General features: G+C 26.0%; 1 protein-coding gene across 3 annotated transcripts in view; it reads right to left on the bottom strand.

Moving 5' to 3' along the window:
• The window catches only part of LOC126744515 (carbonic anhydrase-related protein 10), a 440,398-nt gene that overhangs the window by 78,150 nt on the left and 342,668 nt on the right, over positions 1–19,580 (bottom strand). For all 3 annotated transcript variants that reach the window (XM_050451949.1, XM_050451950.1, XM_050451951.1), the window contains one exon: positions 2,538–2,633. In XM_050451949.1, coding sequence (XP_050307906.1) covers positions 2,538–2,633 — 96 coding nt within the window. The remainder of the gene's footprint in view (positions 1–2,537; positions 2,634–19,580) is intronic.

Here is a 19,580-nt window from a genome sequence, read left to right as displayed (position 1 = left end):
ATTGCAACATTTAAGTTGGAGAACTGCAATCTTAAATATCCCTAGTATTTACCAAAACCTTGGAAAACTTCTTATATGCATTAATAACCTAGCTATAGTCTTTTATATGTAGCTTTTTATTAACTCTAGCTACATATAAAAGACTATAGCTTTTTATATGTATTGACGAAAATCTTCAATTTGTATCCCTGATGATGGATATGTTATATGTCTGAAACATGTTGCATGAATAACTTTTAAATAAATTTAGTGGAGGATGTCCGAAGCATTTTAAGTTAACCATTGACTTCCTATTTTATTATAAGGAATTTCAATTATAACAATAGTAAGCACACCAGTGACATCAATATCGATATAAATAAAGACTCCTATATTAAAAATGAATACTTAATTACATTAAGCGAATATGGTCTTAAATCAGTTATTAATAATCCTAGTTGGACCCAGTTAGATTCTGCAAACTGCATAGATCATGTAGATGTATTAAAATTACAAAGGATAAGCACATAAATAGTACAATTCTAATATACTGGTTTAAGATATGCTTAGATAAATATGAATAATTCTGTTTTTATTCCAGGCAGTTGAATGATTTCAAAAAAAATGAATTTTTGGTGAAAAAATTCGATACGGGGGGGTATACCCGAAAAATGAAAAATTCCAAACTTTGAAGGTCGATATCTCGGCTTCTATAAGAACTATCGGAAAAATTCCAACGATTTTTTCTTAGTTTCGTCGTTTTGAATCCAACGAGACCATCCGCAAGGTCGTAGCTCTGCTAATAGCTGAGATATGGCATTTTTGATGCCCATTTTTGGCCTCAAAAACGGACGTCGAAAACGACTTTTTCAGAATTTTCAAAGTGCTCTCGTTCCCTTAGTTCTGCTCGGATCCTGTTATAACCCGGTGTTTTCGTAATCTAGGTGACCCAAATAAGATGCTGGTATACTTAGTTTGATTTAAAAAAAAATCAATTTTTGGTGAAAAAATTCGATACGGGGGGGTATACCCGAAAAATGAAAAAACCCAAACTTTGAAGGTCGATATCTCGGCTTCTATGAGAGCTAGCGGGAAAATTCCAACGGTTTTGTCTTAGTTTCGTCATTCTGAATCCAACGAGACTATCCGCAAGGTCGTAGCTTTTACGGTAGCTGAGATATGGCATTTTTGATGCCCATTTTTGGCCTCAAAAACGGACGTCGAAAACGACTTTTTCAGAAATTTCAAAGTACTCTCATTCCCTTAGTTCTGCTCGGATCCTGTTATAACCCGGTGTTTTCGTAATCTAGGTGACCCAAATAAGACGCTGGTATACTTAGTTTGATTTCGAAAAAAATGAATTTTTGGTGAAAAAATTCGATACGGGGGGGTATACCCGAAAAATGAAAAATTCCAAACTTTGAAGGTCGATTTCTCCGCTTCTATGAGAGCTATCGGAAAAATTCCAACGATTTTTTCTTAGTTTCGTCGTTTTGAATCCAACGAGACCATCCGCAAGGTCGTAGCTCTGCTAATAGCTGAGATATGGCATTTTTGATGCCCATTTTTGGCCTCAAAAACGGACGTCGAAAACGACTTTTTCAGGATTTTCAAAGTGCTCTCATTCCCTTAGTTCTGCTCGGATCCTGTTATAACCCGGTGTTTTCGTAATCTGGATGACCCTAATAAGACGCTGGTATACTTAGTTTAATTTCGAAAAAAATCAATTTTTGGTGAAAAAATTCGATACGGGGGGGTATACCCGAAAAATGAAAAAATCCAAACTTTGAAGGTCGCTATCTCGGCTTCTATAAGAGCTATCGAGAAAATTCCAACGGTTTTATCTTAGTTTCATCGTTCTAAATCCAACGAGACTATCCGCAAGGTCGTAGCCCTAACGATAGCTGAGATATGGCATTTTTGATGCCCATTTTTGGCCTGAAAAAAGGACGTCGAAAACGTTATAATCAACATCTGAAATAAATTAATGCTTTTAGACCATGAATAATTTTTCACTGGTCTACGAGTGTAAAACTGAAAAATGACTTCTAAAATCAATATTTTATTAATTTAAACCTTAAGCGTGCCAAATGTAATACCAAAAATGGTGCTTAGCAGAACAAACATCAACGTTAAAAAAAATGAACATTTCTTAAAGGAATTTCCCATATTCCTCTTCTTAGTAGCGACGTTTCATTTTTCAACCCGAAATTCGCTCATTAATTTACAGTACAACTTAGCAAAATACCTACCAACCCTCGACTCTAACTTATAACAAGGTGGTAACTCGGCAGCAGCATTTTAACAATAATTACTCATTTCGGAAATGTAGCGGCATTACTTAGCCAGTTTCTCGTTCTCCCAACAGCAACGATCCCCTAGTTATTTAATTATAAGTTTTCTAAGTATTTCCGTTAGCATTTAGCAGATCTGTTACTACTCTCAGTTCTAATGGCTTATCTTGCATTATAGGTCAATAAATAATTGCCCTAAAGGGTGCCGTAACTAATAAATTATCCATGCAATTAACAAAAAAAAGGGTTCTATCCTGTTCTTACCTGTAAAAGTAGAGCGACAACGACAATCCCCTGGGCTTTGTGCAACGCCTCCGAAAAATTTGTGTAAAGCTGTGAGTTGAAACCGAAAATCTGGATCTGCAACAAAACAGAGGGACTTTGGGGTAATCTCTGGATACGACGAAATTGGAACCGGTTTTATTTTTATTTTACCTTATTTTGTTTGGTGATTTTTATATGAAAATAGAGCGGTAAGAAGTGGGGTTTAAATAAACTTTCTTTAAGGGGCTTTTAATGGATATTTTATGTATTAAAAATTGACGGGAAAAAAAAAGGTCTTTGATGGTGTTTGCTACTTAGGGCCGAAAGTTTTCCGTCCTAAAAACAGGGAAAAGCGATAAATCGCTCCAAAGAGTTCATTGGATTAAGAGGAAGAAGAAGAAGGATTTGGGTCTTTTGATTTCGGTTGATTTGCAGCGAAAACCGATAAGGAATTAACAAAAATTGATTGTTGTAATTAAATGGGAGTATAATAAATTAAAATTATAGATATTGTCAAAATAATTGGTGAGAAAAGCACAATTTACAAAAAATCCAGACTAGTGTGAAATTAATGTGAAAATTGCGTGAACAATCAATTACACTCTCTACAACAATCATTTGCTGATCGTCCGCATTTCATTCGCTAATTAAACATTCATTTCTTCCCATTTTTTTGGATTCGAAGTCTTAAATTTCACCATTTGTATATATTACAAACATCATCAAAATCCTGCAAAAAAAAAACCCGAAATTCGCACAACACGGTCGACCCCAGGAAGAGCAATTCCTGCAGCAGCAGTTCCGGCTTGCGCCCGTACATTCCGCCGGCATTAATTAAACGGCGGGTCGCGGTTATCTGCAAGATTCCAATTGCGGACGTAAGACCACAAATATCAATTAAGGGCGCGAGCTCACTCATAACTCACATTTACCGGTTTTACTGCCGGCATTCCCACTGGAGATCCTCGGCCTCCCTATGCCCAAACGCCCACATTAAATGCTCTCGAAAACGAAACAGGTGTTTGTATAGGTCGCTTTCTGTTAGGTTTATATTATACCACTATATGGGGGAATAATATTTAACGTCGTCTGGGTTTATTAAGAAATTATAGCCTAAAACAGCTCCTTAAGTATAAATAAATAATGAAATGTGAGAAAAAAAATATATTGCCTTAAAGGCCTACGGAATCCGTGGTTTTTTACCTTATTTCTATCCTATATCTACGCGATCTCGGGTCAATTTATTGCATGCATTTCGTACAATTATTGACTTAAATTTGATATAAAAACTTGAGGATGGCCGAGGTCGAAACTCTGGTCTTACAAGGAGCAGTAGTTTTTATGCAAATCGATTAGGAAAGTGAATTTTTAAATAAATTATTAAATAAATTTCCTTTTTTTTCGGTTGGAGTTATTTGACATTCGCAGAAATGTTCTCGGGTCAATTTATTGGAAGAATTTTGTACAATTATTCACTTGCTTAAAAATTTGTTATAGTTACGGTTGAATATGAGGATGGCCAAGGTCGAAAGTCCAGTCTCACAAGCAGCAATAGTTCTTATGTAATTCGACCTTTTAGCAGTTTTTCCTCATTTTCTCAAAAACTATTGTGAATAATAAAACTTTTCTTTCAGCATTGGAATACAAATTAAAAACAGAACAAATTATATAGAGTAACATTTAGTCGTAAATATCAAAATAAAGAAGCTATAGAGGATTTTTGAAAAAATTAGAAAATTTTTAGGTCAAAAATTTGAAAAATTAAATTTTTTTTTAATATAAATTGGTTAACAGTTCAAAAAGGCTTAGAAAAGTCTTATAAAAGTTTTTTCAAAAATGTACCTGAAAAGAGTTATAGCCAATTTTCCCAAAAAAGTCCTCTTCAAAAAATCCAAAGGGGTACTCATGGGAAAATGTCCATAATTCTGATTTTTATTTTTTTTCTAGAAAACTATTGAGTAAAGAAAAAAATTATTAAAACAAAAGTTGTTTGGAATATTAATTCGCATCAGATGCTATAGAAAAATAATTTGTAAGTTTAACAGTTTTTGAGAAAATTGAGGAAAACCTCTTAACAGTTTTTCCTCATTTTCTCAAAAACTATTGCGAATAATAAAAAATTTCTTCCAGCATTGGAATCCAAATTTAAAACAGAATAAATCATATAGAATAACATTTAGTCGTAAACTTCAAAGTAAAGAAGTTATGGAGGATTTTTGAAAAATTGGAAAATTTTTAGGTCAAAAATTTGAAAAAAAAAATTTTGAAAAATTAATTATTTTTTTTAATATAAATTGGTTAATAGTTCAAAAAGGCTTAGAAAAGTCTTATGAAAGTTTTTTCAAAAATGTACCAGAAAGGAGTTATACCTAATTTTCCCAAAAAAGTCCTCCTCAAAAAATCGGAAGGGGTACTCATGGGAAAATGTCCATAATTCTGATTTTTATTTTTTTTCTGGAAATCTATTGGATAAAGAAAAAAATTATTAAAACAAAAGTTGTTTGGAATATTAATGCGCATCAGATGCTATAGAAAAATAATTTATAAGTTTAACAGTTTTCGAGAAAATTGAGGAAAACCTCTTAACAGTTTTTTCTCATTTTCTCAAAAACTGTTGTGAATATAGAAAATTTTCTTTTAGCATTGGAATCCAAATTAAAAACAGAACAAATCATATAGAATAACATTTAGTCGTAAACTTCAAAGTAAAGAAGTTATGGAGGATTTTTGAAAAATTGGAAAATTTTTAGGTCAAAAATTTGAAAAAAAAAATTTTTGAAAAATTAATTTTTTTTTTAATATAAATTGGTTAATAGTTCAAAAAGGCTTAGAAAAGTCTTATAAAAGATTTTTTAAAAATGTACCTGAAAAGAGTTATACCCAATTTTCCCAAAAAAGTCCTCCTCAAAAAATCCAAAGGGGTACTCATGGGAAAATGTCCATAATTCTAATTTTTATTTTTTTTCTGGAAAACTATTGAGTAAAGAAAAAAATTATTAAACCAAAAGTTGTTTGGAATATTAATGCGCATCAGATGCTATAAAAAAATAATTTATAGGTTTAACAGTTTTTGAGAAAATTGAGGAAAACCTCCTAACAGTTTTTCCTCATTTTCTCAAAAACTATTGCGAATAATAAAAATTTTCTTCCAGCATTGGAATCCAAATTAAAAACAGAACAAATCATGTAAAATAATATTTAGTCGTAAACTTCAAAATAAAGAAGTTATGGAGGATTTTTGAAAAATTGAAACATTTTTAGGTCAAAAATATGAAAAAAAAAATTTGAAAAATTAATTTTTTTTTTAATATAAATTGGTTAATAGTTCAAAAAGGCTTAGAAAAGTCTTATAAAAGTTTTTTCAAAAATGTACCTAAAAAAAGTTACACCCAATTTTCCCGAAAAATCCTCAAAAAATCGAAAGGGGTACTCCTGGGAAAATGTCTATAATTCTGATTTTTATTTTTTTTCTGGAAAACTATTGAGTAAAGAAAAAAATTATTAAAACAAAAGTTGTTGGGCTTATTAATGCGCATCAGATGCTATAGAAAAATAATTTATAAGTTTAACAGTTTTTGAGAAAATTGAGGAAAACCTCTTAACAGTTTTTCCTCATTTTCTCAAAAACTATTGCGAATAATAAAAATTTTCTTTCAGCATTGGAATCCAAAATAAAAACAGAACAAATCATGTAGAATAATATTTAGTCGTAAACTTCAAAATAAAGAAGTTATGGAGGATTTTTGAAAAATTGAAACATTTTTAGGTCAAAAATATGAAAAAAAAATTTTGAAAAATTAATTTTTCTTTTAATATAAATTGGTTAATAGTTCAAAAAGGCTTAGAAAAGTCCTATAAAAGTTTTTTCAAAAATGTACCAGAAAAGAGTTATACCCAATTTTCCCGAAAAAGTCCTCTTCAAAAAATCCAAAGGGGTTACTTATGGGAAAATGTCCATAATTTTGATTTTTATTTTTTTTCTGGAAAACTATTAAATGAAGAAAAAAATTATTAAAACAAAAGTTGTTTAGAATATTAATGCGCATCAGATGCTATAGAAAAATAATTTGTAAGCTTAACAGTTTTCGAGAAAATTGAGAAAAACCTCTTAACAGTTTTTCTTCATTTTCTCAAAAACTGTTGTAAATATTGAAAATTTTCTTTTAGCATTAGAATCCAATTTAAAAATAAAACAAATTATATAAAATAATATTTAGTCGTAAACTTTAAAATAAAGAAGTTATGGAGGATTTTTGAAAAATTTCAAAATTTTTAGGTCAAAAATTTGAAAAAAAAAATTTGAAAAATAATTTTTTTTTATATAAATTGGTTAATAGTTCAAAAAGGCTTAGAAAAGTCTTATAAAAGATTTTTTAAAAATGTACCTAAAAATAGTTACACCCAATTTTCCCGAAAAGTCCTCTTCAAAAAATCCAAAGGGGTTTTTATTTACTCATGGGAAAATGTCCATAATTCTGATTTTTTTTTTTCTAGAAAACTATTGAGTAAAGAAAAAAATTATTAAAATAAAAGTTGTTTGGAATATTAATGCGCATCAGATGCTATAGAAAAATAATTTATAAGTTTAACAGTTTTCGAGAAAATTGAGGAAAACCTCTTTACAGTTTTTCCTCATTTTCTCAAAAACTGTTGTGAATAGAGAAAATTTTCTTATAGCATTGGAATCCAAATTAAAAACAGAACAAATCATATAGAATAACATTTAGTCGTGAACTTCAAAATAAAGAAGTTATGGAGAATTTTTGAAAAATTCTCTATTTTTAGGTCAAAAATTTGAAAAAAAAAATTTTGAAAAATTAATTTTTTTTTTAATATAAATTGGTTAATAGTTCAAAAAGGCTCAGAAAAGTCTTATGAAAGTTTTTTCAAAAATGTACCTGAAAAGAGTTATACCCAATTTTCCCAAAAAAGTCTTCCTTAAAAAATCCAAAGGGGTTACTCATGGGAAAATGTCCATAATTCTGATTTTTATTTTTTTTCTGGAAAACTATTGAATAAAGAAAAAAATTATTAAAACAAAAGTTGTTTGGAATGTTAATGCGCATCAGATGCTATAGAAAAATAATTTATAGGTTTAACAGTTTTTGGGAAAATTGAGGAAAACCTCCTAACAGTTTTTCCTCATTTTCTCAAAAACTATTGCGAATAATAAAAAATTTCTTCCAGCATTGGAATCCAAATTAAAAACAGAACAAATCATGTAAAACAGTAATTAGTCGTAAACTACAAAATAAAGAAGTTATGGAGGATTTTTTAAAAATTTGAAAATTTTCAGGTCAGAAAATTTGAAAAAAAAAATTTTGAAAAATTAATTTTTTTTTTAATATAAATTGGTTAATAGTTCAAAAAGGCTTAGAAAAGTCTTATAAAAGTTTTTTCAAAAATGTACCAGAAAAGAGGAGTTATAGCCAATTTTCCCGAAAAAGTCCTCCTCAAAAAATCCAAAGAGGTACTCATGGGAAAATGTCCATAATTCTGATTTTTATTTTTTTTTCTAAAAAACTATTGAGTAAAGAAAAAAATTATTAAAACAAAAGTTGTTTGGAATCCTAATGCGCATCAGATGCTATAGAAAAATAATTTGTAAGTTTAACAGTTTTTGAGAAAATTGAGGAAAACCTCTTAACAGTGTTTCCTCATTTTCTCAAAAACTATTGCGAATAATAAAAATTTTCTTTTAGCATTGGAATCCAAATTAAAAACAGAACAAATCATGTAAAATAATATTTAGTCGTAAACCTCAAAATAAAGAAGTTATGGAGGATTTTTGAACAATTTGAAAATTTTCAGGTCAAAAATTTGAAAAAAAAATTTTGAAAAATTATTTTTTTTTTAATATAAATTGGTTAATAGTTCAAAAAGGCTTAGAAAAGTCTAATAAAAGTTTTTTCAAAAATGTACCAGAAAAGAGGAGTTATAGCCAATTTTCCCGAAAAAGTCCTCCTCAAAAAATCCAAAGGGGTACTCATGGGAAAATGTCCATAATTCTGATTTTTATTTTTTTTCTGAAAAACTATTAAGTAAAAAAAAAAATTATTAAAACAAAAGTTGTTTGGAATGTTAATGCGCATCAGATGCTATAGAAAAATAATTTATAAGTTTAAAAGTTTTTGAGAAAATTGAGGAAAACCTTTTAACAGTTTTTCCTCATTTTCTCAAAAACTATTGCGAATAACAAAAATTTTCTGACAGCATTAAAATCCAAATTAAAAACGGAACAAATCATGTAAAATAATATTTAGTCGAAAACCTCAAAATAAAGAAGTTATGGAGGATTTTTGAAAAATTTGAAAATTTTTAAGTCAAAAATTTGAAAAAAAAATTTTTGAAAAATTTTTACTTTTTTTTATTATAAATTGGTAATTACTTTAAAAAGGTTTAGAAAAGTCTTATAAAAGTTTTTTCAAAAATGTACCAGAAAAGAGTTATAGCCGAAAAAGTCCTCTTCAAAAAAAAGAGGTACTTATGGGAAAATGTCCATAATTCTGATTTTTATTTTTTTTCTGGAAAACTATTAAGTAAAGAAAAAAATTATTAAAACAAAAGTTGTTTGGAATATTAATGCGCATCAGATGCTATAGAAAAATAATTTATAAATTTAACAGTTTTTGAGAAAATTGAGGAAAACCTCTTAACAGTTTATCCTAATTTTCTCAAAAACTATTGCGAATAATAAACATTTTCTTCCAGCATTGGAATCCAAATTAAAAACAGAACAAATCATACAAAATAATATTTAGTCGTAAACTTCAAAATAAAGAAGTTATAGATAATTTTTGAAAAATTTCAAAATTTTTAGGTCAAAAATTTGAAAAAAAAAATTTTGAAAAATTAATTTTTTTTTTAATATAAATTGGTTAATAGTTCAAAAAGGCTTAGAAAAGTCTTATGAAAGTTTTTTCAAAAATGTACCAGAAAAGAGTTATACCCAATTTTCCCGAAAAAGTCCTCTTCAAAAAATCCAAAGGGGTACTCATGGGAAAATGTCCATAATTCTGATTTTTATTTTTTTTCTGGAAAACTATTGAGTAAAGAAAAAAATTATTGAAACAAAAGTTGTTTGGAATGTTAATACGCATCAGATGCTATAGAAAAATAATTTATAGGTTTAACAGTTTTTGAGAAAATTGAGGAAAACATCATAACAGCTTTTCCTCATTTTCTCAAAAACTATTGTGAATAATAAAAAATTTCTTTTAGCGTTAAAATCAAAATTAAAAACAGAACAAATCATATAGAATAACATTTAGTCGTAAACTTCAAAGTAAAGAAGTTATAGAGGATTTTTGAAAAATTTGAAAATTTTTAGTTCAAAAATTTGAAAAAAAAATTTTAAAAATTAATTTTTTTTTAATAAAAATTGGTCAATAGTTTAAAAAGGCTTAGAAAAGTCTTATAAAAGACTCTTTTTAAATGTACCAGAAAAGAGTTATACCTAATTTTCCAAAAAAACTCAAAGAAAAAATGTCTATAATTTTAATTTTTATTTTTTTTCTGGAAAACTATTGCATATAGAAAAAAACTATTGCAACAAAAGTTGTTTAGAATATCAATGGGCATCCAATGCAGTAGAATTTTTTTTTTCAAATCAAACAGTTTTCAAGAAAATGAGGACAAACCACTTATATGTCCTTGAAGTCTTAAGGAAAAATTGATAGTTAAATTTAAAACCTTGACCGATTATTAATAAATTGAATGCATTATATTTAAATTCTGAGCCACATATAGGTCACTACTTATACTTTCAGAAGCTTTTTTGACATCATTAGCATTGAAATAATTGAATTAACTGAGTATCGTCAGCATACTGGTAAGTTTAATTTTATTACAAGCATTAAACATTAATTTGTCATGATCGATTACTTTGGACAATCTAAGGGCACTAAATAGCACTAAAATATTGGATCTTATGTATTTAACAATTTAAATATTCTTTGACCAATTTCTTCGGAAATATGATAACTAATAAGTTTATTATATAGAGCGATGAGGGACGCGAATTTTCAAACAATATCATTGGGCGATATTAAAGTTAATTAAAGTTCGGGTTAATATTAAATAAACCCTAAGCAGCTTTCCTTCAATTTATCCACTGATAAAAGGCCGAACTAATTCCATCCGGAGACGGATCCCTCCTAGATAATAAGAAATATGGCTTTCCCGCGGGCGGCAACAAACTTCCAGAAAATGCCCGGGAATTGTGCAAATTATTATTATCAATGGGTATAATTAGTTAAGACGTAGATTTGATAAACGGCCTTAATATTCGGCAATAATCTTTCACTTTAAAAAGTTTAACGCTCGCCCGGGCGTTCGTTCGGTTTTAATCCGGTTTTAATCATTTTCCCTTTAACACCCTCGAGGCATTTTAACGTGTTTTTTTTTGGGGAAATTTCGAATTATTTGCATAAATCATCGGTGTGATTTTATTAAAAAAAAAAGGGATTTATTTAATAATTTATTTGAAAATTCGCGTTCCTCATCGATTTACATAAGAACTACTGCTTCTAGTTCATTCTTCTACTGCTTCTAGTTCGTTCTTCTAAGATCAGATTTTTGGCCTTGGCCCTCCTCATATTCAACTGTAACCATGATAAATTCTTAATGAACTGAATAATTGTACAAACTTTTTGCAATAAGTTGACTTAAAAATATATCTGCGAATGTCAAATACCTCGAACCGAAGAAAAAGGGAGTTTATTTAATAATTTATTTGAAAATTCACTTTCCCCATCGATTTGTATAAAAACTACTGCTCCTTGTAAGACCAGAGTTTCGACCCTGGCCATCCTCATGTTTAAACGTTTTAATGAGAAATTTTTAATGCACGTCAATAATTGTACGAAATCCTCGCAACAAATTGACCCGAACATATAGGCGAACGTTAAACATCCCCAAATTGAAATAATAATGCGCATCTGATGCTATAGAAAAATAATTTTTAGGTTTAACAGTTTTCGAGAAAATGTAAAAAAACCTCTTAACAGTTTTTCCTCATTTTCTCAAAAACTGTTGTGAATATAGAAAATTTTCCTTTAGCATTGAAATCCAAATTAAAAACAGAACAAATTATATAAAATAACATTTAGTCGTAAACTTCAAAGTAAAGAAGTTATGGAGGATTTTTGAAAAATTGGAAAATTTTTAGGTCAAAAATTTGAAAAAAAAAATTTTGAGAAATTTTAATTTTTTTTTAAATAAATTAATTAATAGTTAAAAGGCTTCAAAAAAGTTTAATAAAAGATTTTTTAAAAATGTACCTAAAAAAAGTTACACCCAATTTTCCCGAAAAAGTCCTCCTCAAAAAATCGAAAGGGGTACTCCTGAGAAAATGTCTATAAATTTGATTTTTATTTTTTTTCTAGAAAACTATTGGATAAAGAAAAAAATTATTAAAACAAAAGTTGTTTGGAATATTAACGCGCATCAGATGCTATAGAAAAATAATTTATAAGTTTAATAGTTTTTGAGAAAATTGAGGAAAACCTCTTAACAGTTTTTCCTCATTTTCTCAAAAACTGTTGTGAATAATAAAAATTTTCTTCCGGCATTGGAATCCAAATTAAAAACAGAACAAATTATATAGAATAACATTTAGTCGTAAACTTCAAAATAAAGAAGTTATGGAGGATTTTTGAAAAATTGGAAAATTTTTAGGTGAAAAATTTGAAAAAAAAATTTTGAGAAATTTTAATTTTTTTTTAATATAAATTAGTTAATAGCTCAAAAAGACTTAAAAAAGTCTTATAAAACTTTTTAAAAAAATGTACCTAAAAAAGGTTATACCTAATTTTCCCGAAAAGGTTTTCCTCAAAAAATCTAAGGGGTACCCATGAGAAAATGTCCATAATTTTGATTTTTATTTTTTTTCTGGAAAACTATTGGATAAAGAAAAAAATTATAAAAATATAAGTTGTTTAGAATATTAACGCGCATCAGATGCTATAAAAAAATAATTTGTAAGTATAACAGTTTTTAAGAAAATTGAGGAAAACCTCTTAACAGTTTTTCCTCATTTTCTCAAAAACGATTGTGAATACAGAAAAAAATTTTTCGCATTAGAATCCAAATTAAAAACAGAACAAATTATGTAGAATAACATTTAGTCGTAAACTTCAAAATAAAGAAGTTATGGAGACTTTTTGAAAAAATTGAAAATTTTTAGGTCAAAAATTTGAAAAAAAAATTTTGAAAAATTTTAACTTTTATTTAATATTAAATGGTTAATAGCTTAAAAAGGCTTAGAAAAGTTTAATAAAAGATTTTTAAAAAATGTACCTAAAAAAAGTTATACCCAATTTTCCCGAAAAAGTCCTCAAAAAATCGAAAGGGGTACTCCTGGGAAAATGTCTATAAATTTGATTTTTATTTTTTTTCTATAAAACTTTTGGATAAAGAAAAAAATTATTAAAACAAAAGTTGTTTTGAATATTAACGCGCATCAGATGCTATAGAAAAATAATTTATAAGTTTAATAGTTTTTGAGAAAATTGAGGAAAACCTCTTAACAGTTTTTCCTCATTTTCTCAAAAACTGTTGTGAATAATAAAAATTTTCTTCCGGCATTGGAATCCAAATTAAAAACAGAACAAATTATATAGAATAACATTTAGTCGTAAACTTCAAAATAAAGAAGTTATGGAGGATTTTTGAAAAATTGGAAAATTTTTAGGTGAAAAATTTGAAAAAAAAATTTTGAGAAATTTTAATTTTTTTTTAATATAAATTAGTTAATAGCTCAAAAAGACTTAAAAAAGTCTTATAAAACTTTTTAAAAAAATGTACCTAAAAAAGGTTATACCTAATTTTCCCGAAAAGGTTTTCCTCAAAAAATCTAAGGGGTACCCATGAGAAAATGTCCATAATTTTGATTTTTATTTTTTTTCTGGAAAACTATTGGATAAAGAAAAAAATTATAAAAATATAAGTTGTTTAGAATATTAACGCGCATCAGATGCTATAAAAAAATAATTTGTAAGTATAACAGTTTTTAAGAAAATTGAGGAAAACCTCTTAACAGTTTTTCCTCATTTTCTCAAAAACGATTGTGAATACAGAAAAAAATTTTTCGCATTAGAATCCAAATTAAAAACAGAACAAATTATGTAGAATAACATTTAGTCGTAAACTTCAAAATAAAGAAGTTATGGAGACTTTTTGAAAAAATTGAAAATTTTTAGGTCAAAAATTTGAAAAAAAAATTTTGAAAAATTTTAACTTTTATTTAATATTAAATGGTTAATAGCTTAAAAAGGCTTAGAAAAGTTTAATAAAAGATTTTTAAAAAATGTACCTAAAAAAAGTTATACCCAATTTTCCCGAAAAAGTCCTCCTCAAAAAATCGAAAGGGGTACTCCTGGGAAAATGTCTATAAATTTGATTTTTATTTTTTTTCTATAAAACTTTTGGATAAAGAAAAAAATTATTAAAACAAAAGTTGTTTTGAATATTAACGCGCATCAGATGCTATAGAAAAATAATTTATAAGTTTAATAGTTTTTGAGAAAATTGAGGAAAACCTCTTAACAGTTTTTCCTCATTTTCTCAAAAACTGTTGTGAATAATAAAAATTTTCTTTTAGCATTGGAATCCAAATTAAAAACAGAACAAATCATATAGAATAACATTTAGTCATAAACTTCAAAATAAAGAAGTTATGGAGAATTTTTGAAAAAATTGAAAATTTTTAGGTCAAAAATTTAAAAAAAAAATTTGAAAAATTTTAACTTTTTTTTAATATTAAATGGTTAATAGCTTAAAAAGGCTTAGAAAAGTTTAATAAAAGATTTTTAAAAAATGTACCTAAAAAAAGTTATACCCAATTTTCCCGAAAAAGTCCTCAAAAAATCGAAAGGGGTACTCCTGGGAAAATGTCTATAAATTTGATTTTTATTTTTTTTCTATAAAACTATTAGATAAAGAAAAAAATTATTAAAACAAAAGTTGTTTTGAATATTAACGCGCATCAGATGCTATAGAAAAATAATTTATAAGTTTAATAGTTTTTGAGAAAATTGAGGAAAACCTCTTAACAGTTTTTCCCCATTTTCTCAAAAACTATTATGAATAAAAAAAATTTTCTTATAGCATTGGAAGCCAAATTAAAAACAGAACAAATCATATAAAATAACATTTAGTCGTAAACATCAAAATAAAGAAGTTATGGAGAATTTTTGAAAAAATTGAAAATTTTTAGGTCAAAAATTTGAAAAAAAATTTTGAAAAATTTTAACTTTTTTTTTAATATTAAATGGTTAATAGCTTAAAAAGGCTTAGAAAAGTTTAATAAAAGATTTTTAAAAAATGTACCTAAAAAAAGTTATACCCAATTTTCCCGAAAAAGTCCTCCTCAAGAAATCGAAAGGGGTACTCCTGGGAAAATGTCTATAAATTTGATTTTTATTTTTTTTCTATAAAACTATTGGACAAAGAAAAAAATTATTAAAACAAAAGTTGTTTTAAATATTAACGCGCATCAGATGCTATAGAAAAATAATTTATAAGTTTAATAGTTTTTGAGAAAATTGAGGAAAACCTCTTAACAGTTTTTCCTCATTTTCTCAAAAACTGTTGTGAATAATAAAAATTTTCTTTCAGCATTGGAATCCAAATTAAAAACAAAACAAATTATATAGAATAACATTTAGACGTAAACTTCAAAATAAAGAAGTTATAGAGGATTTTTGAAAAATTTTTGGGTAAAAATTAAAAAAAAAAAATTTTGATAAATTATTATTTTTTTTTATATCTATAAATTTGATTTTTTTTTTCTAGAAAAATATTGGATTAAGAAAAAAATTATTAAAACAAAAGTTGTTTGGAATATTAATGCGCATCAGATGCTATAAAAAAATAATTTGTAAGTATAACAGTTTTTAAGAAAATTGAGGAAAACCTCTTAACAGTTTTTCCTCATTTTCTCAAAAACTATTGTGAATAATAAAAATTTTCTTTTAGCATTGGAATCCAAATTAAAAACAGAACAAATTATATAGAATAACATTTAGTCGTAAACTTCAAAATAAAGAAGTTATAGACGTTTTTTGAAAAATTAAAAAAAAAATCGGTGAAAAATTTGAAAAAAAAATTTTTTGAGAAATTTCAATTTTTTTTAATACAAATTAGTTAATAGCTTAAAAAGGCTTAGAAAAGTCTTATAAAAGATTCTTTAAAAATGTACCTAAAAAAAGTTATATCCGATTTTCCTGAAAAAGTCCTCCTTAAAAAATCCAAAGGGGTGGTACTCATAGGAAAATGTGTATAATTTTGATTGAAATCTTTTAACAGTTTTTCCTCATTTCCTTAAAAACTATCGTGAATAATAAAAAATGTCTTTTAGCATTAGAATCGAAATTAAAAACAGAACAAATTACATAGAATAACATTTAGACGTAAACTTCAAAATAAAGAAGCTATAGAGGATTTACTTCATAATTTATTTGAAAATTCACTTTCTTCATCGATTTGCATAAAAACCACTGCTCCTTGTAAGACCAGTGTTTCGACCTCATGTCTAAACGTTTTAATGACAAATTTTTAATGCACGTCAATAATTGTACGAAATCCTCGCAACAAATTGACCCGAGAACATAACTGCGAATGTTAAACATCCCCAACTGTTGTTTGTACATGTCTGGAACGGTCGCCGGGGGGTGAAAACGCCAACTTTCAACCCCTCCGTTGTACGCCGGAAGACTGGATTACTACTAATTTCCCTAATATTTAACTTTTGGTGACTCTGGAAAACTTGGGAGGGGGTTAATGTCTCTCTCTCTCTCTCTCGCATCGGTTTGTGACAAGAGAGTTTCATTAGTATAATAAAGTTAAGGAGGGTAGAGATGTAGTTGAATATCAATATTCGCGTATTAGTAAGACAGCGAGTGTTAAATTTTTCCATTTAGTCATGATTGATTTTAAGAGCAAAATTAATAATAATTTAAATTGCCATTTTATCTTACGTTAAACTTAGTTCTATGGTGCTATAAAAAATATTAATATCTGAAAAGCTGGAGATGTATTAAAGGGGGATTAATTCTATAAAGCCTTGAGGTATTTAAAATTTTAAGTGGGTGAGGTTATTGCCAAATATTAAAGGAAACCTACTTAAGTTTAAGCTAATTGCGACCATTAAGCGTTAATATATTTCAAAGGACTTGATATAAATTTTAGATAATTAAATAAAATTGCTCTTACAGGATTTAATAAATTATTATTAAAGATGATAAAATACTGGTAGATTTAATATTTTATTTTTCATGTTTGTTTGAAAATTCTTGTTCTACATAAATATTTCTACTTTTAATACAAACATAAATTAACAAAGCCTAATTTAATTAATTAATTTTTTTTTAAATACACTGCAACTTAAATAAAAACTTTCGGCAAATTCAATTTATATTAAAAAAAAATTATTTATTCAATTTATTAAAAAAAAAAAAATTTTATAATTAAATGAATTTACAATTTCAAAAATTAATTGCTTCGGAAATTCATAATTCCATTATTTAAAAAATATATAAATTAAACATTTTTAATATTAAATTTATTTTATTTAATTAAAAATTAATTAGAAAAAGAGAAAAATTTAGAAACTTTTCAATTAAAGAAAGTGAAGAATTAAAAAAATTATCATTTAAAGAATAAATAGATCGATTATTTTAAATATTTACTGACTTAACAATTGCTTTTTATTTAATTAAGAATTGAATAATACAGTGAAATATTAAAGAAATTTAGAATTGAAAGATTCATTTATATTATTAAAAATTAAATACTCCTAATATTCACTAACTTAAAAAGTAATAAAGAATTAAATAAATAAAAATTGAAAAATCGATTAGTTCAAAATATTGAAAGCAGATTATTTTAAATATTTTCAAATTCAAAATTTAGAGCCTGAAACATAAAAAAAAATCAATTAAATAAAGTGAAAATCTATTATTTGAAAAATATATATAAGTAGAAAATTTGAAATATGTATTCACAAACTCAAATATTTAAAACTTCATTAATTAAAAAAGGTATAAATTAAATATCTTAACTATTTATAAACTTAAGTTAATAAAAGCTAATTAATTAAAAAAAGGAAAAAACTAAAATCTCTTTCGATTAAAGAAGGTAAATCAAGTGAATTATTTAAAAATAGATTAAAGAAGAAAAATTCGAAAATTCCTTTTAATATTTAAAGTTTAAAAATCTCTTAATTCAGAAAAGGAGTAAAAAATTTAAAGATATAATTGTAAATTGAATAATTTTAGTAATCACAAATTTAGAGTAAAAAAAATTAAATTTTGTCAAATAAATTAAAAAAAAAATCCGTTAATTAAAGAAATATTACATAAACCTAAAAATTAAATTTTTTTGTGTAAGAAAAGTCACAAACTAAAAATCTTTCGGTTTAACAAAGTATAGAGTAAAATTCAGAAATTCAATAATGAAAAAAATTTTAAAAAATTCAAAATCTAATACGTTTAAAATCTTTTAATTAATTTTAGATATTTAAAAATTCAAAAATTCATTAATAAAAGAAATAATAGTTTGGAAAAGTTTGGAGGTAAAAATAAAAAAAACAATAGTGAAAATGCATATTTAAGAATACATTTACTAAGAAAAAATAAATAAATTGTAAAATTTAAATAAAAAACTCAAAAGTTAGTTATCTCGTAAATTTGAATTATAAAACTGTAAAAAAATCTTCTAGTTATAAAAAATTAAAAAGTACTATTAAAAGAAAATTAAAATTTCAAAAACCTATTCATTAAAATAAAATTATAGACAAAAAGCTTTAATATTAAATCTAAATGTAGACAAATTCACAAATTAATCATTAGAAATTGTTCATTATTATTATTATTATTATTATTATTATTATTATTAAAATTCAGCATTTTAGGAAGTTTGTAATTTTGAACCTAAAAATTAATTATGAAAATAGGAAAATTATAATTTTGAAATGTATTAATTACGAAATGTCAATATTCCGAAATTCGAAAGTTATATTTTTTAAAAATCAAAAGCCGTGACTTTATATATATATAGGTGCTAGTTAAACTTTAAATTTAATTAAAAAAATTAAAAGCTTGAGAAACTCAAAAATTAACTGAAAATTAAAGGCACACATAATTGAAATAATAACTATTATAGTAGCAATAATAATAATAATGGTAATAAAATGACGCTTGTAATAAGCAAATAAATTAAGTGCAAAATAATTTTGACATAAATTAAATTGAATTAAACAAGGCTAAAAACAAGACAAAAAAATCAAGAACTAGTCCACGTTCAAACTTGATGCATAATTTAATTAGACATGAGTGTCATTTATTAATTTTTTTTTATTAAAAAGTGCTGTAGCTTAAAAATTAGCTGTAAAAATTGATATTTTGCTAAGAGATAATCTAAGGTACCGCCTATTTATCCTAAAAGTTTCAGCTTTTTAGATCTCTTCAATAAACATTTATTTAATAGACTTAATTTAATTAGACATGATTCTCATTTATTTATTTTTTTAATTTGAAAGTACTTACTAGCTAAACAATTAAAATGTTCTAAAGAGATGGTCTAAAGCACTGTTTATATATCTTGAAAGTTTCAGCTTTTTAGGACTTATCAATAAAAGGTTATTTAAAATATAACTATTAACTTGATGCATAATTTTATTAGACATGATTCTGATTTATTTCATTTTTTAATTTAAAAGTAGTTTAGTTAGAAAATTGAAATTTAGTGGAGAATTCATTATTTATGGTAATAGTAATAATAATCGTAATTAAATGATTCTAAATACAATAAATGCAAAAATAAATATTACATTTTGACATAAATTAAATCGAATTAAACCAGACAAAAAGTCAAGAACTAGTCCACCTTCAAACCTCATTTTTTCCCAATCAACCCTATTAAAACCATTTAACAAAAGAAAATAAAAAAACCACCCTCCTAAACAAACCGTTATCTCAAAAAAGCAGCTTAAAATCCGCGGGAGCATGTTATTGCAGGTATGCACCAAAAGCGAACATAAGC

This window comes from Anthonomus grandis, chromosome 14 (genome assembly GCF_022605725.1).
Source record: "Anthonomus grandis grandis chromosome 14, icAntGran1.3, whole genome shotgun sequence".
Lineage (NCBI taxonomy): Eukaryota > Metazoa > Arthropoda > Insecta > Coleoptera > Curculionidae > Anthonomus > Anthonomus grandis.
This window is presented reverse-complemented; position numbering and strand designations above follow the sequence as displayed.